The sequence below is a fragment of the Centropristis striata genome, chromosome 3 (assembly GCF_030273125.1).
Source record: "Centropristis striata isolate RG_2023a ecotype Rhode Island chromosome 3, C.striata_1.0, whole genome shotgun sequence".
NCBI classification, from domain to species: Eukaryota; Metazoa; Chordata; class Actinopteri; order Perciformes; family Serranidae; genus Centropristis; species Centropristis striata.
This window is the reverse complement of record NC_081519.1, coordinates 38,242,836-38,266,435: the sequence shown is the minus strand read 5'-3', so window position 1 is coordinate 38,266,435 and position 23,600 is coordinate 38,242,836. Positions and strand designations below refer to the sequence as shown.

Below are 23,600 nucleotides of genomic sequence, written 5' to 3'. Positions count from 1 at the left end.
TTGATAAATGTATGAAGATTATGCAAATATTTTGTAACTAAAGCTGTCATAAAAATGTGGTTAAGTATAAAAATAAGAAGTACATTTTCTTTGCAGTAGAATGACAAAGTAGCATAAAATGAAAATACTCAAGTGAACCACAATCAATGGCTAATAACCTCACAACTGTACTGAAATACAGTACTTGAGTACATGTACTTAATTAACTTCCACCACATTCCACATCATTCATTCATTCATTCATTATCTTTAACCGCTTATCCGCACTCGGGTCGTGGGGGGCTGGAGCCGATCCCAGCTGCCATTGGGTGAGAGGCGGGGTACACCCTGGACAGGTCCCCAGACTATCACAGGCCTGACACATAGAGACAGACAATCACGCTCTCATTCACACCTACGGGCAATTTAGAGTCACCAGTTAAACCTAAGTGCATGTTTTTGGACTGTGGTAGATAGGCAGAGTAACCCACGCTGACCGGAGGGTTGCCAGCTGCTACTCCACCGTGCAGCCCCCGTTCCACATCAGTCTAATATACATTGCTTCTTTATCATATTAAAAAATCACATTTGAAATTCATGAATTTTATTGTGTAATGGCAGCTAATAAAAGTTATAGAAGTTCAGAATATTGAACATTCACTTTGCCCCTTAAGCAAAACTTTAAAAGTTTGACAATAAATGTATTTTATGCCCTGCTTGAAAAAAATTCTCCAATTATGAATTCTGGGATTTATAAAGTAGTTGGATTTGTATTTTTTCCCCTCCAAACTGATTTAGTCTGAGTCAGCCAGTCCTTCTGACGTCACGAGCCAGACGATGATGGTAAAAGATCAGAGTCCTGAGCTGATGGTGAAACACCTGATTAGATACATGAAAGTGCTGTTTGAGAGGCGTGTCAGAAACATCACTTCTCTTGGACTCTTCAGCATATTATGTCACAGCATAAGATGCTGATTTCTGCCTGGGGCTCTCATTGCTCAGCTTTGTGTTTACATAACTGGTTTGGTCGTATGTTGCATCACTTTGTGGATACAGTTTGGATTTAGTTTCTTACTGAAGATAGAGATAAAAAGTTTGGATTGTGTTCAGTCTAAGTGAAGTTGTTTTATTTGAGCATGGGAAGAAATAATGAGTTTTCTATCCATTTGTGATTATTCATTAAAATATGATAACTTGCATTATATGCAGTGTGACAGCTCTGGGTTGTACAATACCTGCTGGTTCCCTCTTTCAGTCCTCCATGACTGCTTAGTTAAGTTGTGACGCAAAATCTGTACATAAATGTTGTTCTCTGGGAGAGAAGGGGAAAAAGTATAACAGTTAGAAAAATAATTGGTCAGAATCTTACTTTAAAATCTTAAACTCATTGTTGAAGTTTTAAATATTTCTCTTGACATATTGTTCAAATAAGAAGAATGATACCAAAGTCCATCTGTGATGAGCAGCAAATGTTGTCCTGAAAAAGTACTTTTAGACACATTGGTGTTGGATTGAATCACTATATTATTCTGCTAAATGTTTGGAGTACTTGTGCCTAAATGTATTAAAATAATACCATATAATACTATAAAGTAACATAATAATATTAATACAATCATCAATCAAGACGAGTGTATAAGATGCGTTTTGTTAATAATGCCCCTGTACACTAAAGAAAAGAGGATGTGTGCATGGAGTTCATGAGAATGTGTTGTTGTGTGTTTTGCTGCCATCCAGTGAGACGTGAACAGATGTGCAGACAGGAACATCGTTTTGTGACGATGTGGTGGTTTGAAGAGAGAAACTTTTTAACAACCTGACGGTTCTGAGGTGGGACATCATGCTGCAAAAAGGCCATTCGTTGGAACTTTATCAACAGACTATAATGGACCGATTTTTTTAGTCATTTAAAACATTTTTTAACAAAAATCGACATGCTATAGTTTGACTTTTTCCCCCTAGTTCTTGGACATTATTTTTTGCCTGTCAATTCTGGCATTATTATCCTCTAATATGTATCAATAGACTATAATTGACCCATTTGAAGCATTTTTAAGCATTTTAAAATTTGACAGAAATCGACATACTATAGTATGACTTTTTTTTCCAGTTTTTGTACATTGCATAATATGATTTTTTCCCAGTCATTCCTGGCCATAATATGCTCTAATATGTATCAATAAACTATAATGGACCCATTTTAAGCATTTTTAGGCATTTTAAAATTTGACGATTTTTGACAAAAATCGACATCAACATTTTGGTCCTCTTGATTGCAGGTTAAATGCATTTGCAGAACACTAGAGCTTTGAACTGTGTTAAATTCTAAAAAAAAAAAAACATGACTGAAACAGAAAATAACACAACATAAATATACATTTTCATGTTGGAGCGAGAAGAAAGGCGACACTCGATTGTTGTGGCAGATTTTAATTCTCATCTGACATTTCATAGCTGTTATAACAAACTGACAGAATACTGTAAACACAACAAACAGACAGAAAAGCTCAGTTCAAAAGGATAAAAAGATAAGAAACAACACAAACAGCAATGCCAAGACTTTTAAAAAAGTGACCCCCACAATGCCTTTTGAAGTCAAATCCATCGTATAATGACAACAATGAATCATCATACAGTGTGAGAGCAGTGCTTTGTGTTGTTGAAGCATGGTGGTGATCTGTGATACTGCAAGAAGCCCTAATGTGTAGATACTGTGTCAACCAAAATCCCAGTTATGGACACTACGACGGAGCGGACGCTTGTTATTTTCAGCATTAACAGTGAGAGGAAAAATTATCTAAAGGGTTTGTAATCTTTTATATAGCAGCATAGAGAGTACTACTACTTTGTTGTCCCTACAGAGGATGGTAGAGTGACCCTTTTGGCACAAATACGTTCACCTCGGTTTTTAAAACGTGACAAAATACAGGAGTGCAACACAAAGTTTACCGATACAGCCAAAAACAATTTCACTTGGTGCCTCAAAAAAAACAAAACACATGAAGTTTAATCATAGTTTCCACTTTAGCGAAACAATAAAGACAAATAAACACATTGTTTATTTGACACAAATAACCATAGCACACTTTGCAAGTAGTCACAAACTATTCCAAACACCAGGCGTCTATCAACTTCAGATGAACACATGTGCAGCAGGTAGGTATATAAATAATATCAATGCAGGAGTGAGGCCATGAACAAGAATTATTTTTAATCATTTTTCACTGTCAGAATGCATCTTTGCTGCCATCTAGTGACCGTCTTTGAGACTGCCATGGCTGAGCTGCCTCTTCTAAAGCTTTAATGTTCTTAATTTACCCTGGAAATAATTTGACAGCTTAAGGTCTTCTTAACGCCTTTCAACCAAATCACATGTTCCTCATCAGCTGAGGAGTTTGTTCAGTTATAATAAAGACAGATCTGTTTACCTGCTTGCTCTGTAGCGTTTGTGATTTCATCCACAGCAGTTATCTGATTTCTTATCCATGTTTACTTTACCCTTTGGAGTCTTGGGCTATTTTGTCAGTTTTTGAATAGCACAGCACCTCACCTATTTGATCTGATGAATATTTTTTCGCTGACTTACGGGATAACCATTTTGAACCCAGGAGAAAGAAGAAAAAACCCCAAAACATAAAACTGGAGTATATTAGTATTATAAAACTAGTCATGCTCAGTAAGAATTTGAAATGTTGCAAATGTGAATATATATATATATAAAATGAGGTTCTAGTTCTATATTTTATACTACATATATTTGGCCTATCATCATCAAACAAAAACTGGCAGTTTGAAGCCAGAACTTTAGAGGGAACTCGATGTCAGGGCTTGAAGTTGCTTCGTTATTATGCCATGACATAATGAAGACGTAATGTGTCAGTGCTTTTGTGGACTCCAAAGGGTTAACCATGAAACATGTGATTCCGGTTCATTGTTGAGTCTCATTCCCAGGTTGTCAAATACTTTGACACTTTGGGTTGGTAGCCGGGCTGGAACTCTGACCCAAAGTGTCTGTATTTCAATACAATGAGATCAATCAACAATCAACCAGAATCACATTTTGCACCATTAAAATTCAAGAAAAAAATGATGCATCTGTCTCACAGAAAACTTCCATCTGCTTGTGAAAGACTATTTGACTGGGATGAAAGCTTTGGAAAAGACAGTAAGAGGACCTTGAATTGACAATTATTTTTTTCAAAGTAGTATTTTCATTTACTTGGCTCCATAGAAATTTAACTTTGAGGTTTTAAAATACATTTAAAACCTGTGGTTAGCTATTTGAAATGATTATGACTTTTTTTTTAGTTGCCACCTCATAAACTGCACTCATCTGTGAAATAGCATCTTTTCATTGGCAGTTTAACTCACAACACATAATGGTACAACCAATTTGGGCATTTGTATTTCTGCTTTGTTTGAATTTCTAAGAAAAATAAGAGAGAGAAGATGACAAAAGAATCATATTTTACCCTTGCTCTCTCCATTTTAGAACTCTACGAATAATACTCATGTAGCTTTTTATGTTCAGTTTTAGTTTGAAAAACCTGGCCCGCACATGAATCAGCCCTCTTCCTGGAATAGTCTCAGGTGGTTGTTCGATATAAAAAGTGGTGCTCAACCTTTTTTGCATTCAATACCTAAAATGCCCACTCGTTCTCATGATGAATACACAAATTAGCATTTTATTTTCCCTCTCAGGTAGAGGGTAGAGGCGGCATTACAGCTGCAGTTTTAATTATCCACAGAACAACAAGCACTGAACACATTTATATAAACAGGATCATATACGGGTATAGTGAAAAATACTCTATGTATTTTGTTATTTTGAGGGATAAGATTAGAAATATTCAATGTTTTCTTATTGTCAAGAAATACCAAGAAAAAGAAGGTCAGAAAGTTTTCACAGGGTGTTCACAGCAGACGCAAATCGAATTTTCACCATGTGTAAGTTGTGCGAGTTTGAGTTTATTCATGTTAATTGCGCAAGACGTGCTAGTGTGAACAAGACGCCATTTCTTTCTGTGATCAACTGTGGCTGAAATAACCACTATTGATGCTCTGTCCCAGTTGTGCAAGTCCCAGATACGTCAGAAAACCAAACGCTGTCATGGAGGTGCACACAGCTCAGTGAATTTCACCGCCTTCTCCTGGAAACTGGTTGACTGCTGATGGGGCACTATCATATGTAAAAAAGTCTGAATTGCTGTTTTGTCAGGTCTGACAGCAGGATGACGAGCAAACAACTTTAAAAATGCTTGTTTTCTAAATGGAGTTCAGGACAAGCAGAACATGCAAAGTAAACTGATTTTGCTTTGACCTAATTTCCATAAACAGATTAAAAGTGTGCAGAAAATTGATATTTTAATTATTGTTTTCATTGCTGCCATATGTTTGTGAAGTTTTGGTTGTTGGATGTTGTTATATTAACACAAAAAACAATAAATATATGTTTAAAAAAAGAAATTACAACATGATGCAGATGTGTAAAAAGTCTGAATTCATGCTTTGTTAGGTGTGTCTGCAGGGTGACGAGCAAATGACTTTTAAATTCTTGTATTCCGAATGGAGTTTGGATCAATCAGAGCTATGCTATGCAAGATAATGTTGATGCCGATAGGCTTAAATGACACAGTGACACGTAGAAAGATTTGCAGCATTTGCATCGTGCATTCATGTTGTATGCTGCAAGTTGTAGGAAGTCTGTCTCAACTCGCATCTTTGTATTGACTTTTTATGTTATCACACTGTACGAAAAATTAGCTTTGTGTCTGGTGTGAAGAAAGGCTGTGATATTTTCATGTGATTTGTTGAAAATAAGAAAAAAACAGAATAAAACTGACCTTATTTATTAAGGAAAATGTCAACCCTCTACTCCCTCCACTCAATAATTTGTGGACAGCTGGAGGGTTTTTATTATCATCTTAAGAACCACAGCTTCGTCTCACCAGTATGAACACCTAAAATAATAATTCATGATGAAGACATTGTCGGGTCAGCCTCACTCCCTGCAGTCTCCAGTCAGAAATTTAAACATGAAGCAACTAATAAGCACAGTTTGGTTTGAGTTTTTGACATGATGAATAAAACAGAACCAACAATTATTTCAGTCTCGGACACATCAAACTCAGATATCAGCGATATGATATTAGCAGCATCGTAGGTACCGTGACTTCTCAAATGATGCTGTAAAGAAATCTAAAACTGTTTAAATTCTTTTTTTTCCTCAAAATACTTAAGACAAACAACACGTAACACAAACGAGACCAGTCAAATTCAAGTTAACACAGTCAACACTTTTCTTCTTTTCCTTTCTTCAAACACGTTTAAAGTCAACAAAATATCCTTTGTCACTATTTCACTGTGAATTCACTTTAAATTTACTGTGAATTTGTGGTACGCCGAACAGATTCTGCTGATGTACGGATACACTAATTGAACAATGTCTTTCAATCTTTTCCACAGTACTTGCTGTAAAACACCTGTACTGCTGTTAGAAACTATTAGAAATGCAGCGACTCTGTCCATATCTACAGTACATACACGACATGACGAGTGTGTGATTCTCGCTTCACATATCTACAATCCTCTACCTCAATAATGTCACATCATCTGTCTTCTCAGGAGTACAGCGCTCTTCCTGTTGACCCTGTGAGACGGGACATGCTGCGTCCATAAAGGTAGCGTTACCTGCTTCACCTCCTCCTCCTCCTCCTCCTCCTCCTCTTCTTTTTCCTTGTTTCTTTCCTCCTGCTGAGCTGAGTTACATCCATCAGCCAGAGAGTCACAGCGCAGAGACTTTGACGATGTTGATGTTGGTGCCGGCTGAGCTCGTCGTGGTCTGGATGCTCGGAGTTGCAGGGTGCCCCGGGGGTGGAGGAGGCCCCCTCCTGTGCAAGGGCCCACGGAGGCCATCGCTGTCGGGGGTCAGAGAGGGGGGCAGAGCGGGGGGCGATGGGAGGCTGATGATCGCTGTGGTGAGCCGGCCGCCTTTGCAGTTGATCCTGCCGCCTTCGTCAGTTTTCAGGTTGAGATTTGAGCGACTAAAGAAAGAGACAAAAACAGAGAGTAGGAGGGACTATGAGCTATTTTGAAATGTTCATTTTCCCAGGCTGTGTGCAGAGACCTTGGCAAAGAAAAAAAAATCCCTACTACATCTACTTTTAAATACAAGATAAAGTACATAAAAGCCATATTTTTCCTCAAACGTTTCCAATAAACACATTGCATTGCACAAATAATAATTAAAAACAAATACTTCATCTTCACTTATGCAAGTTCAGGCGACATAACATTAGCTAATAAATCAAATCTTATTTGAAACGGAGATGTCTATCTAGACTATTTTGGATATCAAACCTTTAAAAACAACAACTAAAAACTAAAGGGCAAACATTTTTCTTATTTCACTGCCCTCCACATAGATTTCAGTTTTATTTTCCGAGGTTTTAAAGTTAGAAACAGTAATGATTTCTTTAAACAATTAGCCCTTTTTTTTAGGGACTCATTTTTTTTACATCACATAATATGGTATTTAATGCTATTTTTGGAGAAACTATACTACCACGTATATATCAAGGAAGTATAATTTGGCCAATTTTAAGCATTTTTAGCCATTTTAACATTTGACCATTTTTGACAAAAATTAACATACTACAATATGTCTTTTTGGGCATTTTGGGACATCCCATAATATGCTGTTTTTTTTCACTATTTTTGAACAAACTATACTACTGCATGTATCAACAGATTATAATTGGGCCATTTCAAGCATTTTTAGGCATTTTAAAATTTGACAATTTTTGACAAAAATCGACATCCTATAATATGACTTATTTTCCAGAGGGGGTCATTTTTGGACATCCCAAATTACTTTTATGGATCGCAACTGTTTTCCTCTGAGTTTTTTTGCCACCAGTCTGCACACGCAACTGCCAGCAACGTAGCCATAACATTGACTCCAAATTTGTCTATTCAACGGTGCTTAAATTAATCATGTAACACTTGCATCCAGAGGAATAACCAAAACTTAGCTTAAAATAGTGAGAATTGATTAAAATCACTTTGTTCATTTGCTCCCTACTTCTAGCCATGTTTGTGCTGTGCTTTAACACGTCTTTTTGTCATTTGGGTGAAGGGATCCTTTTCAAGAAGAAATATTTTGTCCAACTAAATTTTAAACTGTTTGCAGAATTCAGCAAGCAACCTGAATACCAAGCCTCCGTCTCCCCTCTGATGCTGCTGTGTGCGGCTCCTCACTGCAAAAAAGCCAACTTGTATTTTTTGGCCTAAAACAGTGATTTAAGTTGGTAAAACTTGGAAATATAAATTATTGATATTTAGGGCAATACTGTAAGTTAGCACAACAAAGGAAGCCAGTTGTCTGCTCGAAAACAAGTTTGTGAGTTGTTGTTACTTATATCTTTAAGTTGGGGTTCACAACAAGGGACAATAGTTCTGATAACTCTTATTTCTTTGTTGTGAAATGCAGGAAAGCGGTGAAATTTGGTCATTAGCGAAAGCTAGCGGCTAACTGATGCTAGCGGCGCTGCTTGTTACAGCTACAAGAGTAGCCATTAGCGTATCAATGCTAACCCAAAATTGTGGTCGCAACATTAGCTGACATTTAATAGCGGTGTTACAATCGTGCCAATTCAGCACATTTCTCTGAATTCAGAGTTGAGCAAACTCAAAAACAAAACTTAAAATATTTAGTTTAATTGTCCAACTTAAAATTTTATCGAAGTTTGTCACCTTGAAATTTTGAGTTCACCCAACTTTTCTTTTTTTGCAGTGCTTTCCTTTTACCTGGTGGTGTGAGTTGCCGGGTCCCCACACTGTATGTGGATGGCGCTGAGCTCCTGCAGGGGGCTCTGGTGCGTTTGGACGGGGTGGGTGGAGGGCAGGCTGGCGTTGGGCAGAGGAGTGTTTCTCTTCGCCCTGCGGCCGCAGCAGGTACCCGCAGAGCTGTCGTGGCTGGATATAGAGGGGCTGCGTGACGGGTAGGTCTGTAGCACCGTCTCTAAACAGTTCTGCTCGTACATCTGCTCGTCCACAAACTCGTGAGCCTGGAGAAAAGGAACAGCATGGTGGGTTAAACACACTGCAGAGAGAGGAAAACAGAATATGGGTCTGTCTCATGGGTCTGGTGTAATTATCCAATTTAAGAAATACTGACAACAAAACAATAATGAACTAATAGTAAAACCTTGCACAAAATCCCTCAGTATACTTGACTTGACTGGAGAACAGAACGACTACTGTTTTACACAAATCATTTTTTTGACACCAAAGCCTTTTCCAAATCAGCAGCTCTCAAAATTTGACACTTTAAAGAGTTTAGTGACTCAGAACAGCCAAATCAGACTCGGGATTAACTTCTCCTCACACAAACTGTCGAGTGAAAAGTGTCATTTTTGCCGAGAATTTTGTTTCTTGCTTCAGACTGATGTTGAGCCACAGATTAGATGAGAGGGAAAACATTACAGTCACATCGATAGACGTCTTTGACAGCAATAAAGCTCCCCTGAGACTCTTTCAGATGTGCTCTGGAGGGTTTGAGAGCTGCTGGGTAAGTCGGTGTCGACAAAAACCTCCTGAAAAGGCAACTCCGTGGAGTGGTATAAAATGTTACCCAGCACCCCGAAAAATATGATCAAGGATGTTTTATTGACACTGAGGGGAGCAACAAGTTTCGTGCAGGGGGTCAAAAGTTTAAACACACATCCACAACACTACATGTGTAGTCATTAACAGTTGTGTAAAAGGCACACAGGTGTGTAAAATAAGCTCAACCACTGCAGATAATCTATATGTTCAATACAAAATAAAATACAAATACTGTAAATAATAAGTAATGAAGCAACACAGCAGGAAATGCACATAAATATAATAGTTTTGCAGATTGAGTGTGTGGTTCCCAGTGGTCATGAGCAACTCTATATACATTATATTCATTATTTCATATATATATGCATTAATATAGCTTTTTACCATACTGACATGTTAATAACATAATACTAACTATCCAAGTCAAATTGATCTGTTAAGGGGCAGGACTAGATACGTTTTATAACTTCCTCCTACTCCCTTTCGAGCATGCAGAAAGTGTCTGTTTTTTTTTTTGCTTTTTTGTTTTGTTTTTTATTTATTATTATTTATTTATCTATTAATATTTAAACTTGTTTTTTTTATTGCTTGCATGTTCGAAATAAAGATAATAAAAAAAAAACTAAGTATATTGATCTAATTAAGAATTACACATTTTTTTTATTTTCTTCTCCACTGCACTTTAGAGAGAAATGTACTTTTCACTCCACCACAAGTATTTGTCAGCTTTAGAAACTCGTAGTTAGTGAAATTAAGACAAAAGACAAAACATTGCTGAACAGATAAGTTGGGTAACCCTTTGACGGACAATCAACTGGTGATTCAGGACTGCAACTAATAATTATTTTCATTATGTCTGAATCGTTTGGTCTATAAAAAGTCAGAAAGTCCTAAGAAATGTTTCTCAAAGACCAAGGAGATATCCTTAAAGGTTTTGTTTAGTCCGCCCAAAGCACAAAGACATCAAATGTATTATGATATAAAATAGAGAAAAGCAGGGAAACTCCATATTTCAAAGGCTGAAAACAGCATTTTCTGCCATTTTGCAAGAAAAATTACTTTAACAATTTTCCAAATACAAAAATAATTATTTTTATGTCTGTTACGGCTGAAGTGGTTGGTGTTTGTGTGTTTTCTCTTCGTCTCCTTTTAGGTACCACCTCCTACACCTCCTCCAGGTTGCCATGAGTGTCAGCTACTGATTAATGGATACAGAAGGTTAAAAGAGGGAAGATCCAAGCAGATGGGGCTTGTGAGCCACTTCAGGGTTGTGATCCATCTGTGTGTTGTGAGGACAGAGGTGCTTGTCGTTAGTGGAGACTAAAGAGTCGTGATTGGCAGGTGTTCCCTATACTGTGCTTGTTTATGGTCGCTTTCTGTTTTGGGGAAGTAGTTTTGAGTTTGTTGTCTTGTACCTTTTTTATGTGTTGTATAAATAAAGTAATTACTTTTGGCAGGTACTCAGTTTACCTGTTTTATTTCCTTTTTACCCTGGGTTATTAACATCAATGGTTACTCCCCTGGCCCTAGAAACAGGGGACGTAACAATGTAGATTGAAAAATAGATCAGCTGACTAATCGTTGCAGCATCATTTAATTGTGCAAAATGTAAAAGCATTTCAAGTTTCCAGCTCCTCAGTTGTGAGTATTGCTACTTTTGTTATTATTTATTTATTATTATTATTATTATTTGTTTCAGCTGTTGGTTAGGCAAAACACGACATTGTGACAAAGTGTCACTTTGGATAATTTTGACCGGTATTATTGCATTTTTAATTAAAAAAATAAATAAAAATGAATTGAAGAAATAATTAATAAGTTATTAGTTGCAGTTCTTCACAGAATAGTTAAAAATGAGGTCCATCTCAACCAGCTACAAATGCTTTTATAGAAATGCACAAGTAATGATAATTATAATAAATATGATTTAATATATAATAGTATAACATTCACATGAGCAATTTTCCTGCATTGAAAAATTTTCCTCTAACCAATAGAAGTTTCTATACCCCAACATTTTTTTTTTTTGATTATGTGTTTATCTTGCAGTTGGCAGCACCTCGAGTACAGGTTGTGCTCAAGTATTTTAGTCTTTTTCACTGCTATAAAACATTATTATCATTATGCAATACTTAACTGGCGCAGAATCAACTTCTTACATGACAACAACACTTACAATAAGTGTTGGATAAAAGACAGAGAGGTGTTTGAGTGTACTCACAGTGGTTTTCTCCAGGCAGTGCAGTAGGTGGTGGTGTTGGCTCTCTATCAGAGAGGAGGACTTGCTCAGCTTCTGCTCATCCTCTTCTGTATCCTTAGTTAGCCACACACGCACAGACACAAACACACACACAAAATTGATGAATGTTGACAAATTACATTGTTGTTGTATCCTCGTCACTTATTAAAGCCTCTCCCCCGGCGCACAAAATGACTGTTGGATATAAACTTTGTCATCAGTGATGAAAAGTCGGAAGTGACTCTTTAGTTCTGCTTCGTGTTTCCCATTTTAAACTGGTCTATCTTGGTTCGTGCTGGTTGATTTCACACTAATTTCCCTTATGAGCAGGTAGCCAACAACTCCTGCTGTTTGCTTTCAAAAACCTACTAACCAATAAGCTGCATGGTGGACCACATTTCAGCTTGGTGTGACTTGATCTGCGAGCCTTGGCAAGTGGTTTGTTTATAATTAATCATCTCTACTGTGCATCCTTTGTGCCATTAATACTGTAATTGGCTTTAGTTTGGTTCCTTACATAAGCAGGCTGCAGAACAATTTCCCCTTTCAGTTTATTGAACTAATAAAAATCTAAAACTGTGTTGTTGCCAGCTCTCTTACTTAATTATCTAAGTAGGTACCACTGAGCGTCATGTGATGCTCCAGGCGGCTGAACAGCTATTGATGTGTGAGGCTTCAGAAAGAGGAAAAACAGAAACAGAAACTTATGGAACCATTTTCCTGGTATTTCTCCAAACGGGACTTGGTTTCAAAGCTCAGGCTCCAATATAGCTTAGTCTCAAAGTAATCACAACTGCCAAAAAACATGAAAACTGAAAACAAATTAATTCCCTCCCCACAGCGCACATTGTTACTCAAAGGATTTGGGTGGGTGGCGATCCAGCCCAAGGACTCTCATTCAGATTCCAGACACATGAACAATACAGTGATGTGGGCACAAGAAAACTACGCCTTCTGATGTCTCAATGTGTGGATCTACCCTGTGGCAGAGGCCTTATCAGACACGTTTGTATTGCTAGATACTTAAACCTGTGTCACCGTAGCTTCACATAGAGAACAAATCTGATTTGATACAGTCCAGCTGAATTGTGTTCCTGGGAGAGGAAGTTTTACTTACTTTAAAGGTGACATATTATGCTTAATTTCAGGTTCTTACTCGTGTTAATGTTTCTACAAGATTATGTTTACATGCTTCAATTTTCAAAAAACACATTGTTTTTATTTATCCTCTGTCTGAAACGCTCTGATTTAGCGCCTGTCTCTTTAAGACCCCTCCCAAAAAGCAGCCCAGCCTGCTCTGATTGCATTAACAGGACTTCTGCATCTATTCAAGTGTACTGATGGCTTGTTAAAAGGCACAGTTTCATTTTAGTTAAAAGTAAAACATTTTGTTTAAATATGGACTGTGTGCATGTTTACTGTTTTGATACTTAGTATTTATGTAGCACATAAGTCCTACTTTATAACTAATTTTACTTTTTACAAAATGGGATCTTTAGAGTCTTCATAAGTCAGTTTTCTCAGCTGCTGATGGGGATGACTGGCTCTTTAATTTGTCCTTATGTTATAAGCAGGTGATATGGATATGGATTTATTACGATATATGCAATTTCACACTGCATTATAAATATAAATTATGACATGGACTGAAATATCAAGCTAATAAGGGACATAATTACCAGATGGGACGGTCTCTTTTTGGCTCAGCCAGTAAATTAAATATCTGACAAATCAAGAGAGTTCCTCAGATGGCCTGTGTGCAGGACTGTGTCATGCATGAATATGTCTTCATCACCTTGAACATTTCATTCACAGATCAGCCATCTATGATTTCTACATGGCTTTTATTGACTTAAATGGAGGAGACCTCTCTTTATTGCAATAAATCATGTTTAGTTTTCCCAGTCAAATGCCTGACTGTTATGTATTGACTGTATGTAGTATATGGTCCTGGGTCAGTGTTATTTATCACATAGATGTTGATAATGTAAATTGCCATGAGTTAGTCCTGCTCTTGATTTGCAGTGCTACCAACAATAAGACACAATTGGAACCAGTTCAAGAGCTTTTTCTTTATTTTAAGTTAAGTTAGAACAATCCTTTAGTGTTGGATTATATAAAGATAAAAGCTGTGTCATACTGTGATCCTGGAAGCACATCTCTGGGAGAGTTTAGACATTGTGGCAATGTTGCAAATGAATAAGCAGCACTACAGCTGAGCAATATTTAGATACTGTAATAAAAGTCTATTTAGCATCTTAGATTTTGGATATTTTAATGTTGTAAGTGTTTTCTTGGTTTTAAAGTCAGCATTACAATAAATTATGTTATTCTCTGGACCTAAGACCTTTACCCACATTACTGATGATTATTTCTCAAAAATCTCATTGTGTAAAAAGCGACAGGGATATTGAAACATTTTTTCAAAAATATTGTTATATTTGATTTTCTCCAGGCCGCCCAGCCCCTGCAGAATTGCTTCATGGGTATATTGACTTGATTGGGTGATTAACTTTTATTCAATTAATTATTTAACTAGCTAAAACAACAAATCCCATCTGTCATTTTATCCATCAACAGTTTATCAATTGATTATCCAGAAAATGTACTACTTTTCCAGTATTGGCATTGGAAGATAACGTGACTGTAAATCACCTGCTCCTCTCCTACACCACACCGTTTCGTAAATGACATTCCCATGCAACTAAGCTGCATTCTCGATTACATTTTCAGGGAAACTTATTTCCTCCCAGATTTACAGTTGGTTAACGTTGTGATTTAACTACAGTTTTAGATATGTGGTAAACATTTTGAAACTGTCATCGTTAGGATTAGGATTAGGATTAGGGTAAGAAACAAAAATTCTTGGTTTTGTTTCATAAATTTTCATGCTTGAAATAAATATGTTTGTTGCATAACTTCTTTAGGTTTAGGCAACTAAACAACATGGTTAAGTTTACTAACAGATCATGGTTTAGACTAAAATGCATATGTAAATAAGTCTATCTTTATTTCACACGTTATGTGAGCAGAGATCTCCTATGTGAAAGTCCTGTGTGTATGTGAATCATCCACCACAGCTATCTTCATGCTCAAATATTTGCGGACTTCGATTAGAAGCGTTTTTTTTATACAACAAGAACAAACATTATCTGAGAGAAAATATGTTTCCCTCGAAATGTACGTAATTGGCAATGACATATAGTTCTATGGAAATGTGACTTTTAATGAGTTCAGGCTGCCTTTCAAACATCTGATTGGTTCTTGTGCCAATGAGTAAAACGCCACACAAAAAAAAAATCTGCATTGTGGCCAGTGATTGGATGTTGAGAGCTAATGTTGAGAACATGAGAGCTAACCAGAAACAAATCCTGTAAGATTAAAATTGAAAATTAAGTTTAAAGCACCTAAAGGGATAAAGCGGTTTAAGGTCTTTCTATGCAAGGTTACAATAAAAGTTGACAGGATTATCAATAAATCACCCTCCATGATAATGAGCTTGTGATCCGAGTAACAAATAAATGGCTGTCAGAAAATTAAAACGCCTTCAGGGTAAACTGAAAAAGACCAGCAGACCAGAACTTCAAATCTAACTATAGGCTGTGCGAGAAACAGTCATTTTGTCATAGAAATCGCCACTTACTCCCACCCCAGACCCACACAGCGCTACTGACTGACTGACAGCAGTGACACCACCGTAATTTGATGCGGCAGGCCTCTGGCAGCCTCATCACACACACGCAGAGGGATGTGGGTCGCTCAGCACTCACAGATGGCATTTATATGATAATTCCAACCACTTCCAGACACCCATGAGCTTTCACACTGGACTCGATTAGATCCGAATGCATTTCAGTAACCATCTGCAAGGAGGGGAGTATATCACGGGAAGCAAGAGTGATGGACTGGATGGGAAGGATATAGGCAATTTGCTCATGCATTACCAAACGCATTTTTTCCATGTTGGTGACAAGCTGAAAATAAAGAGAAGGATGAGCATAAAAGTGGAAGAGAACATGGTGGTGGGTGCTTACTTTAAAAAGTAGAAAGTTGGTTGATGTCTGCAAGTGGAGATAAAGAGAAGGACATGCGATTCAAATGAAGAGTTAGACATGTTAAAATAAATGCTTGTTTGTTTTTCTTGCAGAGTGTTGGATGAGAAAATCATTTCTCATGTCTGGGTGTTAAAGAGACAGTTCACCCCAAAAATGAAAACATACCGTACATATCTTCCTCTCAGTCCTTCTTCTCAAATGGGATTGTTTTGGTGTGAGTTGCTGCCTGTTGAGATATCACCTTCTCTTGATTATTGGAACTAGATGGCACACCACTTGAAAACCTCAACAGCGATGTCTCTTTCCAGAAATCAGGATAAGCCAAATACCTTGTTGTGAAATGTTCCATTGAAGAATGATTTTCTTTACGCCACCCGCATCTACTCATGGACGAGGCTGGCTTGTGGAGATTAGTTTATTGGAAACCAATACTGCTAACTCACCTAGCGCAACTCAGCCAAGGAGGATGTAATTAATGTTTACATCTCTGTCAGAAGCACGAGCCTCCAGTTCAGGAATGGTTGTGGCTCAGTAGAAAGAAAATAGTTCCTACATGCAACTGTTCACAACAAAGTCTGTGGATTATCTTGAGTAATCAGGTCATGATTTCTGGAAAGAGACATTGCTGTTGAGTTCATCAAATGTATTTCTTTGGTGCAGTGAGCACCAGAGTGTCATATAGTTCTGTTATATTCAAGAGAAGGCAGCCATCTCTACAGCTGATATCAACACTCAGGAGAGAGGAAAATATGTGTGTTTTTGATATCATGGGTGAACTGTCTCTTAAGTACAGTATCGAACCAAGAGGTAATTAGCTTAGCTTTGCATAACAACTGAAAGCAGAGGGGAATAGCTAGCCTGGATCTGCCCACAGTTAAAAAATACCATGACATTAGTCTCTGAAATCTACCAGTAATATTGTATCTAAAATTGAATCCAAACACACAGAAATATAAAGTTTATAAAGGAGGCTTACATGCTAACTGCAACTAACTCCCCTTAAAAACAAACTTGTTTTATGTACATATTTAACACAAGAAACATGTTAATTAGTGAGCTAGTGAGATGTGCTTCTAGGCATGTTTTTGAACTTGGTAGAGAGCCAGGCTCACTGTATCACATTTTTCCAGTCTGAATGCTAAACTAAGCTAATTGCAGGTCTTATTTGCTGCACAAACATGAAAGTAGCATCAATCTCATCTAATTCTCAGCAAGAAAGAGAAAAAGCATGCTTCTCAAAATGTGCTCTTAAAGTCACTACAATATCTATAATATCTGCGTCTGCACCAAATAGCAGACCCAAAGTGGAGCACTATGCAGCTAAAGAGACAGATATTTCTGTCATGAGAAGGTAGAGACCAATAACAGCTAAAAGGAGAGTATAAAACATGACTTTAAGTGAATGCTAACATTGCTCTGTGTCTACTGGATCAGTAAATATGCATCTGTATGGCTAGTTCACCATGTCAATGTTTTATATGTATGCCCCAGAGAAGCCACAAAAATCAATTGTTGCAGGTAATTGCAGATATGCTGATGAAAAAATACAAGAACATAACAGTGCCGTTGTACATAATCACAGACAATAAGAAAACATTGTGTACCTTTTTGTAAGAAAACAAGGCTATGTGTGTGGACATTAAGCATCCTCCGCTGCCTCATTGTTCACTGCTGCAGTTTTGAAGTTTGCTGAAGCCTCTTTTTTTAAAAAAATGCACTAACCATCTAATTATCACCAAGAGCGACACAACAAGCAAGCAAAATAAAAACAACCTCTGTTGTCTGACTTTGCCGGTTTTACAGACGTGGATTAAATCAAGTCTGGGACTGAAAGACGACTAAGAAAAGTACTTTGTGTGATTACACTGATAACGCCTGCATGGGGATTATTTGCATAACTCCTCTGCTATCACCCCTGCCCCGTATAGCTACGAGAATGTAATGACTCCAACTTCTGCTGCTCTGTTATAGCCTCTAAATGACTTCTAAATTGTCCTTTGCTTAATTAAAGCAGTAATTGTTTGTCATTTTGAGTGTGTATGCAGATGTTTGTGTGTGTGTGTGTGTGTGCGTGCGTGCGTGCGTGCGCACACTGCTGATGTGAAGTTGCTGCTTCCAAACTACTGAGTTGCAGTGAACTAAAATAATTAGTAGAAGGATGTTTGACAAGGAACGATATGATTAATCTCTTATATTGAATTACACTCTTCTGACATTTTATATCGTTTTTAATGAACACATTTGAGATTGCTTCCCAGTAATCATGGCGCCCACGTTGCTGTGGGCGGTGCTTAGTTTAGAGGGTCAGAGTTCGTTCTCACCGTCAGCTCCAGCAATTCATTGACCAGTCCGTTGCGTTTGCACTGGAGGAAGGCGTTGGCGCTGCCGGACTTGCATATTCTTATCCTGGCCAGTCTGGCTTTCTGGGCGTGGGAAGAAGGAGAAGAGGTTGCAGTATTAGACAGGGTGGGCGGGAGGTCACAGGAGATGACTAATGCAGTATTTCATGGAGAGACTCTGCCAACTCATCACCCAAACTCTGTAGTAATTTAAATAGCTACTACTGTACAGTTATATATCCATCACAATTTCAGAATCTCTTTACGTTTGAGAAAGGAACTCTACGACCCACCAATGTACACTGCTAATTCAAACATTTTCACACTTTCATGCAACAGTGGTTACAGAAAATGAGGCAAACAAAGTTATCGCTCAACAGGAACGTGTGAATGAAGCATTACGCTGTTTGTCCGTTTTTTTTTTTTTAAGTTTATAAGGGAGAAAGCCCACAAAAAATATGGCAGTAAAGAGATACAGAGAGAGGAGGACCTGGAGATTTAATTGAAAGATGAAGTGATGGCCATGGGCCGTGCAGGTTTGTGTTTTTTTGTGTGTGTTTGCTGTTGTTGTTTTGATTTTTTTTAAATTAATTTTTATTTATCCCTTTATTGTATCGTTATTTTATTTTTTTGTTGTTATTGCTGAGAATGTAAGGCCACTTTTTTAGTTGAATTTTCTTTGTAATGGTAAAAAAAATCTATGGAGAAAGATTTTTTTTTACTGACAATCTTGCTATGCCGATTTAAATGGGAATGCGTCTTCTACTCGCGTTCTATTTCTATGATGTGGATAAACAGGGCTCTGTGCAGAAGTCATTTCACGCCAAGCAACAATTTTTTGGGACGTTGATTGTAAGCCCATGAGCATTGACATGTTGAAACAGAAAAGGACCTTCCCCAAACTGTGCACAGGGTGGTGGAAGCATGCTGCTGTCCGATAAATCTATTTTAAAGGATTTTGCTCATTTGTAACTTAACAGCTGAGCCTAATCCGGGACAAACCAGACCAAAAGGTTCAAAAGGATATGACAACAACAGCTGTCCATTCATCAACAGAAAGTCCACTGGCAACTGTTTTGATTATCAATTTATTGTGAAAATTATATTTCAAGCAGAGGTGCATGTAACACTGAACTAAAAGAAACCGTCAAGAACCATTAATTTGTCATTTAAAAAATTGTTGATTATAGCCATAATAAGGACTTGGGTGACCTTAACTTTATATGGCCAAAACCATGTGAACAGATGAGTTTTTTTGAAACTTTTTTCTGACTTTTTGTTTCATTGTATAATGTTTTATCTACAAAATCCACTTTTTCTTTTTTTCATTTTTTTCTGATGATAATATTTGTTTTGTTCTGTCTTTTTCTCATTCAATTGACAGTGTTATTCTCAATTGCCGTTTATTTCTATTAATTTTTTATATCAACCAGCAACCACTTAGTGGGAGCTAATGAGGATCCATATAAACAATGAAGAACGCCTCTTTGAAGCTGCAACACACATCAGTTTAATCTTTTTTTTTTTTTTTTTTAAAGGATAATGGAGATTCAAACTAACCCATAAACCATCAGAAACAAAAAAAAGCAAATACAACACATGAATGCTAAAACTAGGACACATTTAACTGCAAAATGAAGCCCACCTGCTGATGCAGTTTGTCAGCAACTGAAACACAACTAATGGATGATTTACTGCATCAGTGCCGATTCTGCCCATAAGAGGCTGAGAGGTTTACATCAATAAACCTGTGTGCTGAATTTAAAATGCATTCAATTTCAAAGCCAGTTTGCCATCTTCTCTTTGTCTACAATAAGGTGCAGCAAAAGATAAATGCGATAACTAAACAGAGAGAGACAGACAGGAAATGAGAGAGAAATCTTATTGGGAATTTCCTAAAATGAAGAGGATATTAAGACGACTCCATACGATATACAGCGGCCTCAAATGCTTCTGGACTCGTAAGGTGAGATATTCCTTTAACCTTGTCCTGCTGCTCTCTCTCTGCCCGATAAATGTATTTCAGAAACAGGAGACAGGCAGAGCAATATCTGCTTCTCAGACGCGAATCAAAAGTAATGGAATTAGTTTGGATGCTTCAGAAATTGTCCGTCAGGCTGTAGATACCTGTGAAGGTATGAGGAAGGCTGGAGACTGAGATGTAATAATAATGACTGTGTAGGTACGTGCACAGTATGTGAAACGAAGAGGAAGAGGGGAAAAGAAGAGACAACCGTTGACTGCTTCATTCTACGGAGCTCCAATAGAAAGCGTGAATGAATTTGAAAGGGAAAGTGCCGTCTAGTACTGCCTGCTTTTCTTATTGATCAAAAGCTCGCCTTGACACAGAGAAAAAACCCATAAAAGAATAACTAACTCTGATTCTACTGATGTGGTGTGGAGTATTTCATCTTCTCTAACGGTCCATTGAGCCCAAATGGTTGTCGAAGAACTCTTTACTCTGAGCTGATGAAATTATGAATATTTTTGGAAGTGTGAGCAAGTCAAAGATGGTGCAGTCTTTAGACACAAGCTTTTAAGAAAAAAAATCTAATGCCAAGTATAGTCCAGATCGGTGTCGTCATAAAGTCTCGAGTCATATACCTATACCTTCACTGTAAAAAATGTCTGTAGATTTTACGGTGAAAAACTGCTAAACCATGACAGTAAAATACCGTATAATGATCAATGGGTTAATTCAGTTTCAGTCACAATGAAACACAGTGTATGTATATATCAGCCAAAACAGTATCTTTTACAATTAAAAAAAAAAAAAAAAAAAAAATACATTACTCCACTGTAAAATACACTGGCACCAATATGGCACACTAAACACCATATCTCTAACAGAAATATACTGTAATATTTAATGGTAAAATCTTTTTTGTCAATTATATGGCAGAACAGCGATTTTTTTTTTTTACAGTAAAATATGGAATAAAAGGGCAATCTTGAACGTGAAATCAAAAGTGCTTTACCGTAATGTTACAAAAAGTTGCACCGCATTTATTACGGTAAAGTTCTGGCAACCACAGCTGCCGTTTTTTTACCGTAAAAACAACAGTTTTTTTTTTTACAGTGTTGATTGTTTGTTTTTACTCTTTCTGTAAGTCGCTTTGGATAAAAGCGTCTGCTAAATGACTAAATGTAATGTAAATGTAATTCAAGATTTACCCTCTAGAGTCACAGATCACACAGACGTGATCAAATAACTACAAAACATTTCTTCATGACGTCACACAGTCAACTTCACTCTAAAGTTCTGGATTCAAACTTCATGCCAGTTTTTGTTTGATGATGATAAGGCCAAGTAAAACCAGAGATAAGGTCAAATATACTTAGTATAAAAGTATAGAACTTGATGTTACCCTAATTTTTGCAACCATTTGCAACATGAAAGATTCTTCATTGAGCATGATTGTGTTTTTGAAAGTAAAGAACCACTTATTTTTTTGTTTTTGAGCTCAAAATGTTGATCCAGTAAGTCAAAGTAAAATAATATTGATAATATCTTATAGGTGAGGTTGTGCTGAAAAAGATGATACCAACATGGCATGGTAAACACTTTTGTTTGTTTTGTTTTGTGTCAATTAAATCTACAACCTAAGAATAGACCGTTTGTCAGTATCATCCATAACGGCACATATGAGCGTTTGTCAAAATGAGCGTTTCGCAGCTCATGGTATCGTGGAGCAAATAGCACACACATCATTATGCATACAAATATGGTTTGCAGTTATAAAAAAGGCTGCATTTTCTGTGAATTTAGGCTACAAAACCACTGACCTAGGTTTATGGCAAAACAATTCCCTTATCCTGGCATTATAAAAGACAGTTTAAAGTGTAAAAAAGTGTATGTCAGTGCCGGAAATGAAGTAACTTTCATTTACTTTGTCATTTACTTTAGTTTTCACAAGGGACATGAACCCTGTTCTTGTGCGTGACAGTCTGCCCGTTGGTCTTGTTGAGTCTGTATCTACAGGCAGAATGAAAAGTCAAAAACGGCCAAAATAGTCAAACTGATCCCTGAAAGAGCCATGTGGCTGCAGAGTTCCAACCAATCATGGCCTGGGTGAAAGTCTGGGTTTGTTTGTCTTGCTCACCCTGCTGTATTCTTTGTTTCACTTCCGCCTTGGCGTCATTCATAATTACTGCAGCCACTAGAGGATGCCGTCATCAACGCATGATAATAGCAGCCCACTGAATGGGTAGATAACGACCTGCTGTCCTTTCTAGAAGGTGGCGTCTGCCCCTACACTCACCCAGACTTGGCTGATAACTGGTGAAAAACGCCCATTTGATTGCGTGATCACATCCGAATTGGGTGAATCAGTGAAGTGGATCCCAAAATATCCTAACTTTTTGTCTCTATGGGTTGAGCCTCAAAATGCTAGTTCCATCATGTAACCAATGGCATTTTTAGGTTCCTGTCTGGTAAAAGAAAAGTAATTTCTTGAAATAGAAGAGCCTTTCTAACAGATTTTTTTGCAGTTGTTACTCAGGCAGAAGTAAAGTACATGTGACAAGGACTAGTTCCACCTGTGGACTAAGCAGCAGGATGGTGTCTGTGGGACTGAACTAAACTACATCATTTAATGAAGGAACATGTCACCAAGTGCTACTGTGTGTCTCACTGACATGTTTTGAACAATCGAGGGTGACGAGGAAGTATTTCATGGCTGGAGAACTTCTTGGAGTTAAATTACTGTAAAATTACAGTCTGTTCAGAGACAGGCCTAATGGGCCTCTCAGCACTCAGTCTGAAGCCCGGTGATGAAGAATTCTTCTGATTTTACTTTAAAAGAAATATATATATATATATATATCTGTGGTCTTGGTTGACCGAGCAAATCAAGCCTATATGCTCCAACATTACCTCCCACAGTCCGACAGCCAGACTGCAGCCGTCCAGGAGAAAAGGCATGAAATGTTCACCTCCAAGACAAGTGAGCCTTGAAACTACTGCATATAGAGACCATTTCTTTTTTCCCCCTTCTTTAGCCCAATCAGCCTCTCTGTCCTTCAGACTTTCTGCTCTCCTCTGTTCTCTTTCTCTCTTTTCCCCTTTCCGTCATGTCCGACCTCCTTTCTCTCTTTCCTCTTTTGCTCCTGCCGTCTTGTTTTGCCCTCACGTCCCCGGCCTTTTTCTTTTTTTTTTTTCTTTCTTCCTAGACAACCTGCCATCTCTCAGTGTGGCTCCACTTGACTTTGCTGTCCCATTACCGAGGTGACCTCAGTCCATTTACCGCCTCGACACTCAGTGACACTCGATGGCACCGCTTTGTTGTGCAGAAATAAAAAAAAGAAACCCGTCTTCTTCTTTTTCGTCCGGGGAAGTTTTCTTTTCAACTTCACACATTAGTATCAGGGGTTGTTTCT

The 23,600-nt window shown here is 37.6% G+C and overlaps 1 protein-coding gene across 2 annotated transcripts in view; it reads right to left on the bottom strand.

Moving 5' to 3' along the window:
* Positions 1-2,391: 2,391 nt before the first annotated feature.
* Positions 2,392-23,600, bottom strand: part of LOC131965453 (potassium voltage-gated channel subfamily D member 3-like) — a 170,500-nt gene continuing 149,291 nt past the window's right edge. Inside the window, exons 5-9 of one of the 2 annotated variants that reach the window (XM_059328500.1) lie at positions 18,204-18,305; positions 15,862-15,888; positions 11,810-11,902; positions 8,788-9,047; positions 2,392-7,022 (exon numbers count right to left, since the gene is read on the bottom strand). In XM_059328500.1, the coding sequence (XP_059184483.1) occupies positions 6,764-7,022; positions 8,788-9,047; positions 11,810-11,902; positions 15,862-15,888; positions 18,204-18,305 (741 nt within the window). In that variant the 3' untranslated portion in view covers positions 2,392-6,763. The remainder of the gene's footprint in view (positions 7,023-8,787; positions 9,048-11,809; positions 11,903-15,861; positions 15,889-18,203; positions 18,306-23,600) is intronic. The other variant, XM_059328501.1, reaches the window with a different exon arrangement.